The 15,471-nt window shown below is 32.5% G+C and overlaps 1 protein-coding gene across 4 annotated transcripts; it reads right to left on the reverse strand.

Moving 5' to 3' along the window:
• Positions 1–11,213: 11,213 nt before the first annotated feature.
• Positions 11,214–15,471, reverse strand: LOC122587056 (serine/arginine-rich splicing factor SC35-like). 4 transcript variants are annotated; one of them, XR_006322102.1, is made up of 11 exons: positions 15,316–15,470; positions 15,139–15,217; positions 14,770–14,849; positions 14,583–14,649; positions 14,294–14,365; positions 12,828–13,034; positions 12,555–12,741; positions 12,355–12,470; positions 12,037–12,177; positions 11,696–11,932; positions 11,214–11,585 (listed from the first exon to the last, which is right to left on the reverse strand). XR_006322102.1 is itself a non-coding variant. In XM_043759127.1 (8 exons), exons 1-8 carry the CDS (start codon positions 15,389–15,391, stop codon positions 12,465–12,467), a joined length of 774 nt encoding a protein of 257 aa, XP_043615062.1. In that variant the 5' UTR covers positions 15,392–15,470; the 3' UTR covers positions 12,219–12,464. The 4 variants fall into 4 exon arrangements, 1 of the variants encoding a protein (XP_043615062.1); XR_006322103.1 differs by having other exon boundaries at positions 11,214–11,932; positions 12,555–12,714; positions 15,316–15,471; XR_006322101.1 differs by having other exon boundaries at positions 11,214–11,932.

The raw sequence follows: 15,471 nt of genomic DNA on the forward strand, positions 1-15,471 counted from the left end.
TATTGTCATGAAGATACAGAGATTTTGAAGTTTGCTGAACAAGTTATAGTTTCAGAAGATCGAGTTTCAAGATTATAAACAGAATAGATTTAGAACGCCCAAGGGGGAAACTGTAAGTGCACGTTTTATGGCATAATTTATGGTCGTTTCTATATAATTAAAAAAACTGTTAAGGGTTGAAATACAACCTCAAGCATATAAGAGGTTGTAATTGACATGCAAAATACGACATGCATAAGGCTTGCAAGCTCATAAGTGCATGAAGCCCACGTATTGTGAAGCCCAGCAAGTATTTGACATGTAACATTAGGGTTTGTGTCGTTATAAATACATGTAAAGGTCTTAAGTTTTAGGTAACGACGGAAACCTTAGGTTTAGGTTGTTACAAATACACGCTTTATATATTATTCACACCATATTCGCATATGACGATTATTCCTATTTTTTTCTCTTTATTTTTTTTCATATAAAAATTATTTATTAAGTAAAAACCTAATCCAAAAAAATTATTTACAAAAACATAATAATAAGAAATATAAAACATATAGAAAATCAAAAGATGCAGGCTTAAAATATTATATATATATATAGAGAGACTTTCCTTATTTTGAGAACAATTTTTTTTTTTTGCAAAAAACATAAGAAAACTCTTAATCTATGTATTGGATTACATGATTTTTTTTTTATTCATTCACATGTGATATGATATAAAATTGTATGTTGTATAAGAAACTATTTTAAGAAACCTTCAAAGTAGCTCTTTGTGAAATTGTGAATAAATTTGTTCACGTTATCGTTCACATGTGAACAAACAACTATATATAAGGTTTTGAAAAAAAATATTTGCAACATATATTTTTATAACGTTTCACATGTACATGTGATCAATTACATTATTTATGAGTTATCATGGTTACGTTCTTAAAAAAAATTTTGAAAAATAAGGTTCCCTATTGAGCAATATGTCTATGATGTTGATGATGCTTCTTTTAGAATGTAGGAAGTGGACTTGCCCTAGTGATGCATCGGTACAAATAATGGAAAATCCAACCTTGGTGGTAAGAAAAATAACAAAAGGAAAGAAGACTCAATAGTCAATATATACTTTATTATTCACACTGTTTGATTCTCTTGCATTCTTTACCTTTTATGAGAAATATTTAATAAACGTTGATGTAACTAAATATAATCGATATGTAATTATTACTCTAGATAATTATTTAAATAAGTACATGACTAAGCATAACATCAGTACAAATAATGGAAAATTCAACCTTGGTGGTAAGAAAAATAACAAAAGGAAAAAGACTCAATAGTCAATATATACTTTATTATTCACAGTGTTCCGTTCCATTGCTTTCTTTACCTTTTATGAAAAATATTTAATTAACGTTGATATAATTAAATATAATAGATATGTAATTGTTACTCTAGATAATTATTTAAGTAAGTACATGACTAAGCATAATATTTAGAAGTTTTTATTTATTATATAATTATTAAATAATGAATTTAACTAAGTATTTTTTTTAAAATAATATCACAAAATACTAAAAAGTGAACAAAAAAAACAACAAATAAAATCAAAAAGCTTTGTTGACATTTAACGACTTATTCCACATTAGCTCTAAATGATATTCACTTAGTTATATATATATATATATATATATAGTGAAAAGTTATTTTGAAAACCCTTTTTTTTGCGAGAACCTTTAAGAACTTTTCAAATCAAACCCAACCGATGATTATTCTTTACATGAAAATTGTTTTTTGATTGTTTTCTGAATAACTTATGTGTAATTTTGAAGTTTATAATTGTGTGCAGGCATAGATTATTATCCGTTATACAATTATTTGGAGATTTGGATTTTGATCACATGTGCACGAATATTGTTATGATTACATGTGATCGACTTGCATATATGTGATCATAGCAATATTCGTGCACATGTGATCAAGAATCTAAATCTCCACATAATTGTATAACGGATGATAATCCATGATCCACACAATTATAAACTTCAAAATTAAACATAAGTTATTCAGAAAACTATCAAAAAACAATTTTTATGTAAAGAACAATCATCGGTTGGACTTGATTTGAAAATTCTCAAAGGTTCTCGCAAAAAAAAAGGTTCTCAAAATAACTTTACCCTATATAAATATATATATATATATATATATGAGAGAGAGATCAAATAAGAAGGTGTGTTAAGGAGAGAAGGGAGAGAAGGTCATATTAGCCAATCAGAGTATGACACGTCGCCTCTAAAAAAAATGCGCGGTGGCATTTTTGTAAATAATTTGACTTCAAACCTAAGCTGACCCAATCCACCTCAAGCTGACCCAACCCAAGCTGACCCACCTTAACCCGATTCAGCACAAGCTGACCCACCCCAATCTAACCCAACCGAACCCCAAGCTAACCCAATCGAACCCCAAGCTGACCCAAACCCGTAATCTACATTTGTGTAGATTTAGTCTACATTTGTGTAGATTATGTGTAAATTGTGTCAAGCTAACCCAACCTCAACCTGACCCAACCTGACCAGACCCCAAGCTGACCCAAACCTGACCCAAAACCCAGAACCCAAAATCTACATTTGTGTAGATTATGTGTAAATTATGTCAAGCTAACCCAACCCCATGCTGACCCAACCTGACTAGACCCCAAGCTGACCCAAACCTGACCCAAGCTGACCCAAACCAGAACCCAAGAAAACCCAAAACCCTTAATCTACATTTGTGTAGATTATGTGTAAATTGTGTCAAGCTGACCCAACCTGAACAGACCCCAACCTGACCCAACCTGACCCAAACCCAAGCTGACCAAACTGGTTATGCTGACCAACCAAGCTGACCCAGACCCAAGCTGATCAGAACCCAGGCTGACCAAGTTGACCAACCAAGCTGATCAGAACCCAAGCTGACCCAGACCCAAGCTGATCAGAACCCAGGCTGATCACTTTAGAAAAGTTTGATTTATTTACCAAAATGCCACCGCGCATTTTTTTTCATTTTGACACATGTCGCGTTCTGATTGGTTCATAGGACCTTCTCTCCCTTCTCTCCTTAAGACACCTTCTTCCAGGATCTCTACCCTATATATATATATATATATATATATATAGGTGCAAGTTATTTTAGGACATGTGTTTGTTGTAACTTACACACCACCATGATCATCTCCGACCACCACCATGATTTTTCGGCCACCGCGTTGCCGGAAAATCATGTGTAAGTTAACTTACACATGTGTAAGTTACGCATGTGTAACTAACTTACACATGATTTTATTTTCCGGTGTAAGTTAACTTACGCATGATTTTCCGGTGAGTCCGTCACCGGAAAATCTTAGTGTTTTTACAAAAAAGTCTTGTATATCGTAGTAGATGATGATGGTGGTGTGTAAGTTACAAAAAACACATGTCCTAATTGATCCTAAAATAAGAGTTGGTCCTAAAATAACCCACCCCTATATATATATATATATATATATATATATATGATAGAGATCAAATGAGAATGTACCTTAAAGAGATAAGGGATCAAAGGTTCTTTTTTGATTTTTTTTAGCTTGTTTTTTTGAACTTTTTTTTTTTCACTTTTTTCATTCTCTCTTTAATTAACTAATTCCATATGACGGCTAAGGACGGAGCCCGTTAGGTAGATCACCCCATCACCGATCACCCCCTATGACCTATCACTCTCACCAACTACCCCTTATTAATATCCTTAAGGGCGAAACCCGTACCGTACCCTTACATGTATAACTCGCTAACTCGGGTTAGGAAAAATTGAAATAACTTTTTTTTAAAAAATTTTATGGATTGAGTTAATTAAAGAAAGAATGAAAAAAGTGAAAAAATCAAAAAAACAAGTTAAAAAAATAAAAAACGAACCTTATCTTCTTTATCTCCTTAAGAACCTTATCTTTAGATCTCTACCCTATATATATATATATATACACACATAGTCAAAAGTTAAAATGAGAACTATAAAAATGTCAAGAACCATTAGAATCATTTTTTTCCTTTTGATTAATTAGATCAACGGTTGAAATAATTTTATGGTATTTATGTTATTTTATAAATAGAAATTAATTTATGAAAAGAATTATTAAAGAGATTTCTGTTAATTAAAAAAAGTCATCTACCTAGAATCGGGTCCACAACAAGTTCTGATTGAAGATAAATTAAGTTCAAATACATATATGTTGAAAACAATAATCAGGACTCAAATAAATAATCATTATACATGGTCACTTGAGTACCACCCTATCCATTGGACAACGTACCTAATCAAGCATTTTGTTTGATTATTTAAATAACAATTATGTCAATCGAATTATCAATCCATTAACACGTTTAATCCTATTATTAAACTATTTTTTACCATTACATAAAGTCAACTATTTAAACCTTAGACAATCAAAATCATATAACAAACAAATAATACCATTAAAATCATCATACATAATCAACATAAGGATGTGTTCATCGAATGAGAAAGACATTCTAAGGATTTTCATAAATAAAGTCTTCCGGTGAAGAAAGTTTGAGTTCTGCAGAGGGTGGGAGGGGGTTTCACCCCAATCAAATGTCGTGCCTTTGGGCGGTTTAGTTGGGGGTTTTCCCTTATAGGTATTGAAGGTGAGGGACTCTCTAGTACGGACCCGGTTAAGACAATGTAAGCTAGATATCCTGTTGCAAACAAATGATCCACACCTTTAAAATAAAAAAATTCAAACGAATCCCACGTGGTAGGGACGGTTAAGGGGTGGGGCAAAGTGGACGATGGACCGAGGTCCGATTTTTTTGGGGCCCGATTTTTTATTTTATGTATATAAATGAAAATTATATATGTAATCAACTTAGCTCATTATAAATCCAAACATATAACCAAAAGTTAAACCATACATATAATTTAACTTACATAAAAAAAACCCACTTATACATCTTTTATGGATAAAAAAAAATTATTTTCAATCTTGAAATATAGGCACAAGCTACTCTAATATCCTTGTAGACCTAAACTGCTAATCAATTAAGTAATAATATAGAATACTATTACACCTTTTGATTTGATAGGTATATATCTAACTTGTTGTTCACGTTTCTCTTTCTAACCAGGCCACCAAACAAAACGATGATTACATGTGGGCTGTTGATTTCGGCCCCGAAAAGAAAATATATAGCCCCGACATTTGGGCTTACATTCGGCCCAATATCAGTTTATTACAAGTGAAAAGTGTTGGTATCAATTTGGTCTGCTTTTGGAAGATAAGGGGTGCAATTTGAGTTTTTAGAACTTATTTGAAGCTATTCAGTATCTTCGCACTTCATCCACTTAAAATTCAAATAAATCATCTAGTATAAAAATCCATAAAAATAAATATAATCTAAATATAAAATATATATAAATTACTCGATACCAGGACACTCGACACTTCTGGCAAATTCACAGTCAAATCAGTTCAATTCAATATGGACCCAATCATATCAATGGATGTTTCCTTGTAATAGAATAGCCCCACTAGGGATAATTAAACTGCATCCCCACCACCGATCAACTAGCAGGCATGAATGTTCCATTGCAATCGACTCACAGTTAAGATGAAGAAAAAGAGTTTAATTTGTGATATATTGAATGTTAATTCGATAGATTACTGAAGAAAAAGACTATCAAAATTTGTACATGAGATTTACGAGGTATATAAGGAAACAATATTAATACTTGAAGGATTGCTCATGCCAAAATCTTCTAATCGGGTAAATGATGATTTCTTCTGATACCGGCTGAACATCTTTTTCTTCAGAAGCAAGACCTACTCCCTCCCATCTCAGGAATAATTGAAGAAAGTTATCTCCAGTCACCAACATTAGCATAAAAAAAGTAAAAATGGATAAATAACACATAAATCGAGGGCTATGCGGATCCTCAGACATATATGAAATGGAATAAAGATGGACCAAGCTACTTATGAATGTAACCACAATTAACATCACTACGGTCAGGCTATCGAACACGGAGTCAAAAGTGAATTACGAGTCGAACCAATCTGCGAATCGAGCGAGCTCCCCTTGCATGCAATGATGTGGTGGTGAACCTCTCATTCTAATTCAGTGCTCTCCGAACCGTGCGGGAAGGTTTCCCATCACACGGTACGTACCCCTTCGCAACCTCTCTCTACCAAGCACAATACCTCGATGTTTGAAAGAACTTATGAACTTCCACGTACAATTTTGACCTGTGATTCATTGGAAAGAAAATTACTCCAGATTGTCATTCTCTCATATTGTTGGATAAATTAATTAGAATTCTCGAAACGATTGCATCTTCTCAAACTAGAAACCTTCTTTACGATACGCCATCACAGAACTAAATAAGACCAGCTTCTTTTGGCTATCGAAACTGCTCAAATACTTGTGACATAACTTGGCCCTAATTGAGTACGTACTATTATCTTCTAATTCTCTTCTGTAATGCCTATTTGTAAATTCTGTTTAATTAGTTCCCTGAGAAATTTCAATAAAAAGTTTAAATTTATATTTAATAAAAATTTTCGAAACTTGGGATATGAAAAGTTGTTTATATTTGTGTTGTGTAACAGTTTAGGTTAAATATAAGACTTAACTTTTTAAAATAAAAATACTTAATCTAAAGATTTCTTTAACTGTATTGCCTACGATCATCTAATTACTTAATAATTTTCCAACATGTTATCCATAGGGATTTCTTTCATTAAAATATTAAAACAATATGTTAACTTACATTTTCAACAGGTATAAAAATAAAAACTAACATTGTGTATAAAACTAGTTAAAAAAATATAGTATAGTTATTTTAACTCATCGCATGTATAAAATATGATAAATATAATAAATTTTTTGAAAGGTGTGGATCATTTGCTCGCAGCACAGGATCTAGCTTACGTTGTTTTAACTGGTTTGGCGCTAGAGAGCCCTATTAATCCGCCCGAAGGTACCGAGTAAAACTATGCCTCTCTGCAAGACTTAAACATGTTTTACTGTAGGATTTTATTTGTGAAATTCTTCTATTGTTTTTCTCATGTCTCGAACTCGATATATCTAGCTTGTAAAACTGGTGCTCAACCATTAAGATACAATGAAAAGTACAATAAATATAATAATAAGTTAAATATATTTGCAATCCTTTTTTTTTAGCATTCATGTCACGGGACGGCTAGCCGTTACATCTAATTGGGCAGGCAGTCACTAGCGACCGATCCACGAGTTAGGGAACCACAGGGGAGGGAAAACCACACCAATTTTACCGCTACAGAAGGCACAACGCTAAATTGGGGGAAAACTTTTGATTGAACCCTGGTCTCTCAGGGCCCAAACCTTCATTGCAACACAGGGATGTCACTGCGCTATTAAGAATCCTTTAATTAATATAATAATTTTTCACATAGTCATTTAATATGCAATATGATTCATCTAATACAGTGAAAAATTAATTTTCATAATGTTTCTAAAATGCAATGTTATGTATCTGCCCGTGTATAATATGAGGCATAAATCTAGTATTAGTTATTAAACATCTATGGACTTTTAATTTCTTCAAAATTTTCAAATTAAATGATAAAGTAAAGACATCCCGCATGATGCGGTTTCGTTGATGGCGGTGGTGTCGGGTGGTAGCAGTGGAGGTGATGGGTGACGGTGACAGTGGTCGAAGGCGGCAAGGGCAGACGAAAAGGGTAAAACACAAGACCTATTTCACCAGCTTAAAGTTGAAAAAATGAGAAAGGTAATTCATTTTATATAGGAATAAAAAATAAAAATAAAAATAGTCCATTTGCCATATAAATTATTTTTGCTTGTTTAGTAGATAAATGTGTGATTTTAATAACCCTTCTTAATTATTTGTCCACATAACAATTTGTGCGGTTATGAATGATGAAAAGTAAAACAAATATTGACTACATACAAGAAAATGTAATTATGTATGATAAATTGTTATTTACGTAACTGTATGTTTTTGTATATTTTATAGATAAAAATATTATAAGTCTATAATTCATTAAAGAAAAATATATGTATAGCTATGAGAACTACAATATATTATGTTTGCTAATATAGTTTTTTTTTTAGAATAATTTATATAATCTAATTTATCATCAACGCCACTTATAGGAAATTAGGAATCCACTCCGAAAGTAGTGGGGTATGCCACAAAGTACTACTCGTATTTAAGGAGCTGGCTTGTTAGAAATGATCTAACAAAATAAAATGGGTTTCAAATTTGCCTTTGTACTCTGTTGTATCCTCTTGGTTTCATGCCCATCAACTACTTTCTCAAAAACCTCTAAGATGGCTCGAGGTATGGCTACATATATCGTGCTGTTCATTATATATTTGGTTGTATACTAGAACTTATGTATGTTGTTTCCTTTTCCCTTTTATTTAATTATTTTGTATCGATCTCTAACAATCATAAAAATTTTAAGCTTAATCAACAATAGGTTGAAAATTTTAATCATAGACTGGATTAACAAGATCAAGAAACATTTATAACATGTTTGAATTCTTATTTAGTTATAATCATTTTGTTTTATTCTTTCTCATGTAGCCTTACTGGTCGAGAAGAAGCCAGACACATCGTTACACGAGAATAGCGGAGATGGGTCTAGTACAGCTCATACAGATAAATCTTATGCAAAATATGATGACCCTGCAGGGTATCCAGTGACACCATGTTGTGGTCCTCATAATTAAGATTATGCTCCCGTTGATGGTTATAGCAAGGAAGCGTGATTATTAGACTATAATGTCACTTAATGTGCTTATAAGACATTAGTCACTTTGTAGCACTATGCTTATAAGGTATGGAATTCAATAAAGTGATATATATCATTGGATACACTTTGTAGCACTATGCATCAAATTGTAACCTACTATATATGAATATCTGTAATATATATATATATCAAATTTCAAAAATATTCAATATATATATAAGTAAACTTTTTTTTAAACGGATTACCGGTTTATAGTTAGCCGGTTACCTATTGATTTTGTTAGTTTAAATCCTTAAATGTTACTATTAAAATGTAAGAAATTGTGCCCAAATGTAAATTGTGTAAAATACTGTGCAAATATGTTTACCGTAATGGCAAGTGAATTCAACTCATTTATTACACAACTAGATTATACTAATGTGTTATATGGTGAAAATTTGTTATTGTAAAAATATGTTTTAAAAAAAATTATCTTCCAAATATAGCAAAGATTAAGGCTATCAATGAGTTCGGATTCGGATAGGTGGGTTTGGGTTGGAAGGTTGGTGGTTGGAAAAACTCTGACCCTAACCCAACCCATTAAAAGTTTCAAGTCAGAAATGTCAACATTGACCAACAACCCGCTAACCCATTCCCCAACACATGTGACCTGATAAGCAAATATATATAAATATATAACGGTATAAATTAACCAATATGAAGCACTATCATTGATATGTATGCTGAAAACAAAAAAAAAACAAAAAGGAAAGAAAATACGAGAGTATTATTAGAGAGAGAAACTATTTTAAAGATTTATATATAAACGAGAAGCAGATTTGAAGGTGATGGTCAACCATATACAAATTTGAAAAGTGTGTTGATAATACACATCTATTTTTGGGTTTAATTGATAACCATGTACAAGAAAGAAAATACGTTAGTCATCGAGTGATAAATCCTTTAAAGTAATTTTCCCATAGTGTATAGGAGTAAAAATTCATATTTTCATTTAATCATAATATATTTACTTCATTGTTTAAAAGTATTATTTGATATATTATGGAAAAGAAAACCTCTATTTTATATAAATAAAATATTATAGAAATTCCAATATATTATGATTTTAGATTTAGAAGTTTGGAAGAAAGCATATGTAATTCTCTCTAAAGTTCCGTTGCTAAATTGCAAAGTGAACACAAAATAGTTTTGTGAGATATATATGAGAACAAAACTGGTGGTGTTATTCGTTAACCGATACAGCTAACTCACAAGAAGCACTCTAACATGTAGAGTCAATTGTTTTTTAAGGCATCCATCAAACCATATTTACAGTGTATTCACATAAGAACAATCGATGAATATAATCTACTGCGTATAAAATCAGTACAATTTACAGCCGTTTTATCAAATGCCTCCTTAAGATATTGAATTATTTAAAACAACAATGGTTAAAGGTTCTTCAAATACTCTCAAGCCTCGATAAAAACTCCAATCATTTCCAACTGGTTTCCAAGGACAAGGGATGAATTCAAAAGCCGGCTCGAAAGAAGAGACCATACAAATACAAATACATATCTAAGATATCTAGCCAGCAGTAGTTGCAAGCTTGGACTAGCAAAGATCAGCCACTTACACGGTTACACCAAACAAAATGCCTCTAGCAAACAGTGAAAGTTTAAGAGGGAGATGAGAAACGAATTCCTGGCCCATTATCATAGGTTGGAAGCTTGGACTAGCAAAGATCAGCCACTTTCACTGTTTAGTCCCGTCAATTATTATGCCGGCACTTTTAACTAAATATTAATCACATCATACTATTTTGGCAAGCAAGCAAACCTATCGCCTACGTTTATAACGCAATAAAACAAACAAATATAGTTTAAAAACACCGAAAGATACAACTGTATAGAACATCTTCAACAATAGTTTCTTAGAAAGAATGATGTTATTTTAAATTAGAATAGCTCAATTTGTCAAATTCATTTGTGTTTTTAAAAGGTATGGCTCAATTAGTCAAATTCAATTTTGTTTTTAAAAGGCAAAGCTCAATTTGTCAAGTTCATTTGTGTTTTTAAAAATCTTTAACAATAGCTTTTTTGAAAGTAAGGCTATCTGTGGAGTATTGGTGTAGATTCAAGAAGTTGTAATTGTTGTAAGTTGTATAAATTGTGCTCCTAATCGTGTAGATTCAAGTTGTTGTAATTGTTGTAAGTTGTATAAATTGTGCTCCTCCAATTTGGTGGACACTTTGTGAATAAAAGTTACCTTTCAAAAAAAGAAAGTAAGGCTATCTCAAAAGGTAAAAGCAATACTTAATTCATGATCAGTCTAAGGACAGGGCTCTGACACAACATGCATTATAATATACTCCACAGATAAGAGTATACCAATTAACTCCAACAATAGTTGAAAACATATAGGCAAGTACTTGAGCTACTAAAAATGTGAAAATTAAAAAGTCAACTAGGCTCAAAAATTCATTTTCATAGAAACTACTGAAATGATAATAGAGTTTTGGATTTCTAAAATGCAATTTTCATGATAAAATAGATCTTGTAGTCTTTAAAAAAATCTTTAATAATCTGTATGAAGATAAATTTGAATGGAAATAACCAACTCCGATTTGTGAGATTTTATTATAACATCCATCAGATCTACCAAGGCTTCTAGCTGGAACAACACAGCTACCAAACCAAGCATCGATCATCCAACCAAAACCCTGTACATGCGTACAATCATTAAGCTCTATCAGCAACAAGTGCAGCAACAACCAAAATTCCAAGAGACCGGCTACATGGCATCACCAGACCACTATAGCAACGACACTTCTCATGTACTGTACCATCATTATCAGGTTAGAGCATGAGCTAATTACGTTTGAAACCTGATAGAGTTTAACTAATAATCCTAAAAAATAGCCAACAATAATTTATGAACTAATAGCACCTGGGTCTCAAACCAGAGAGATGTTAAAAACCAGCTACCAAGTCATACCCACTTGTCACGATTTTGGATATAAGAACAGCTACAATGTTGTCATGACTTCTGAGCTTACTCTAACAACGTTCACAGCATTGCAGCTTACAAATAAAGAAAACTGAGTGCCTAGGATAGATGTGTCATATACAGCTAAGGCAATATCAACTTCAACCACCTTTCTATGTCATCCAGCTACTACAACCTCTTTTATGCCCCCCAAAAACAAAAAGTTAGAAGAGTAAAAAAATGATCAGGTCAAGAGTGAAAATCCTAACTTTGACTTCAACATTTGAGTGTTGAACTCTTACCACCCACAATATCATCATCATCATAACTGTGATATACTGTTCAACCACCAAGAAAAGACATCAACCAACAGGCGACAGCACACGAAACAGCATAACGGCTGCTACAGCATTTATCACCAACAGCATACAGCAACATAAACTCTATAGTTCATGACAAGAAACTTCAGTATGCAAGCATAAAATTATGACTAAGAAACATAAATACCATAACTATCCAAAAAGATAACTTGACAGAAACCATGGAAGAAGTTCAGAGTGCAAGAGTATCACCAAAACATAATAGAGCATAATCTTGAGTACAACACAGAAAAAGTTAACCTTAAAAATATGCATGAGGAGTTCAAAAATTCATCTGACTCATCACAAAACAGCACATTGCTTATCAAGTCATGCCATTACATGCAATCTCCAACAGTGTAGTCCGCTTCTCATTCCTGAAAAAAAAAAATTAGAAAATCAGCATCTCCATAAGTTAGACCCAACTTAACATTTTTCCCATAAGCAAGTATTATACTCACATCTGCATCAGAACGTTGGGGTGATGGGCTTCGAGAATCAGCTTTGGCAGGAGGTGAAACACTTTTAGGGGTGGCTGAGCGATCTTTTTCACCAGATGCAACGGGACTTCTGCTCCTTGAAAGTGATCTGCGTGGAGAAAGACTCTTACGTGGGCTACCACTGCGCTGTGCAGAAGGAGAAACGCTCCTATAATATTAAAACAAGTATGTAACAGATCCTTGACATAACAAAAGAGTGAATGCAACAGAGTAAGATAAGTGAAATTTGTTTACCTGACAGGAGACCGGCTCCTATCCTTATCATCATCATATCTGGATCTCCTGCGTTCTCTGCGATAATCAGGGCTTCTGGTGCGACTCCTACTGTGGTAACGATCCCTATCTCTTCCTCTAGATCTCTCATGTTCAGATCGATCCCTGCTTCTACTGCGGTTCCTCCGCCTATAATCCCTGTCCTTATAATCATCCCTATGCCTGGAACTACATTCACTATATGGTAAGAATACAGCAGCAAACAAAAAAGATATACTATCAAAAAGGAGCCATGACGATTAAATAGAGTCCGAAATAACAGTATTTATTAATTGATGCTTAACAGCAAAACCCAAATAGATGTGTAATGTAGTTTACTGACCCCTCCACTCAGTAGATCATTCACAATCCTAAGTTAGACAGTTTTCCAGAGATTATCCATATAATTAACATTGATAATTCTATGCTAATAATTCAATCAGCATAGAGATAACAGTATAGAGTATAACTAAATTTTATAGGGAATCTCCTATAGAACCAGTCTCTAGTAAAATCATACTTATCAAAAGCGAAGGCGCACTCAAAGCGCAATGACCCCAAATGTGACCTAGACGAGAGGCAACAAAAAGCTCGGGCCCGAAAAAAAAAACCGCACTTTAGGAAAAACAAGCCAAAGGCCTTTGAAATTACTAAATATTATCTTAATAACCCATAACGCATTCAACAAAAAAGGACTAAGCATACACTAGTAAAGTATGGAAACTGATTTCTATAGCCCTAAAAAAAGGGAATAGAAACCCTATGAAATAATAATAATAGAAAACCCTTGTGGAAAAACCAGTTTTCACAAAAAGGATAAAAATAGGTTTCTTAAAAGATTAGAAACAGGTTTTCACAACCCATAGGCAAAACAGGTTTCTAGATCCTTAAAACCAGTTTCTATATCCCTTAAAACAGGTTCACTTTCTTTTGTACCGTTGTTATATCCTTAAAACCAGTTTCCTTTTCTATAATTGCGCCTTTAACATTATGGGCTTTGAGCATAGGGTTTCAGGCGCTGGGGTGGGCCTGGGCGCACGCTTTTAGCAACTGTGTAAAATCTTTACTTTATATACGGTGGCTAAAACACCAGATGTTTTCATGCACAAATCCAATTTCAGATTTTAAAGGGGTATTTGGATTACATTATTTTTAAGTGCTTACTGCATTAAAATATCAAACCTAGCAAAAACCTTGGTGCTTACAAGGTGCTGTTTTGTGCAGCACAAATCCAATTTTAGAACACAAACACATAAAAGCACTTCTTAGCATTCCATTACACAATAAACCATATGTACTTATTTTCATGCGTTACCAACACCCCCCAAATCCATGATAACAGCTCAACCAATCACTAAATTAGTAAATTTTTTACATCGATGAGACTTACCCAAAAACTTCCCATATTTTATCAAAAAGACGCTACACTCGCTAGAAAAAGTGTTTACCTTGGCCTGGGACTTCGGCTCCTTGACCTTCCCTTCAACTTTTCTACCGGTTCCAATATTCTTCCCTTGTGACTAAACACGAAAAGAAAACTACTTTAGGCATTTTAAGTTTACAAACACTCGATTTGAAATAAGGGAACACCAATTATTTTTATACATCCAATACCACAAATTTTCATCAACAAAAAAACCAAAAGAACAATGATACAACAAAAAGCATACAAAATAAACTTAGTACATCTAAATATACTTATACATAAAAACATATCAAAAGTAAACAATGGCTCACATTCGTTCAGCATCCGGCCCGTATTTCGCAAACTGTACCATTATCTCTCTCCCATCAACAACTCTCCCTAAACCAGTCACATTAAGATAAAATCACATAAAATTAAATTTAGAAACCATACCCCTAAAAAATAAAATAAAAAATGGCAAGTGGTTTAAAAATAAAATAAAAATTTAAAAGCATTTACCATCAAGTTTTTCGACCGCCTTTTGTGCCTCGTCTGCATACTTATATCTCACAAATGCAAATCCCCTTGAATCCCCAGTCCTATTAAAATCCAAAAATATGAAAAATCAAAACTTTATCCAAAATAAAACATATTATGATTTCTAAAATCAAATCTTTTTTAACTAAATCAAATCTTTATCGGAAAAAATTACATTTTTCAGCAATAAATATTTTTTTAACTAGATATTAACGATAATAATTTTGCAGAAAAGATTACATTTTTCAGGAAAAAAAAAAATCGTTTCTTTCAAAATAAATAAAATATCTTTTGAGTATAAAAATATAACTTTTATAAAATTAAACTAGAAATAATAAATAAATAAGATACCTTCGATCTCTAGGAATGAAAACATCAACAACTTTTCCATACTTATCAAAAAGTGGAAACAAATCATCAGCAGTTGTACCTTCAAATAAACATCCAAAATAAAATAAAAATAAAAAATTTAGGGTTTTTTTTCTTTTGAAATTAAATAAAGAATAAGAAATTAATAAACAAACATACGGAAGGTGATATTGAGAACAAGAAGAGAATATGTATCTCTGATATCTGGAGGACCTGCTCTTCCAAAGTGAGACATTATTTATTATTATTTTAGGGTTTTTTTTCTTTTGAATTAGGGTTTGTGGATATAGATATACAGATAGATATATAGATATA

This window comes from Erigeron canadensis, chromosome 2, assembly GCF_010389155.1.
Source record: "Erigeron canadensis isolate Cc75 chromosome 2, C_canadensis_v1, whole genome shotgun sequence".
NCBI classification, from domain to species: Eukaryota; Viridiplantae; Streptophyta; class Magnoliopsida; order Asterales; family Asteraceae; genus Erigeron; species Erigeron canadensis.

Bases quoted from the DNA above. Each gene is read 5' to 3' on its own strand.
- LOC122587056 (XM_043759127.1), bottom strand. From the start codon at position 15,391: ATGTCTCACTTTGGAAGAGCAGGTCCTCCAGATATCAGAGATACATAT. The intron at 14,366-14,582 runs GTGAGCCATTGT...TTTCGTGTTTAG, and splicing joins GGGCCGGATGCTGAACGAAT to TCACAAGGGAAGAATATTGG. The intron at 13,035-14,293 runs GTAAACACTTTT...TAGTGAATGTAG, and splicing joins AGCCGAAGTCCCAGGCCAAG to TTCCAGGCATAGGGATGATT.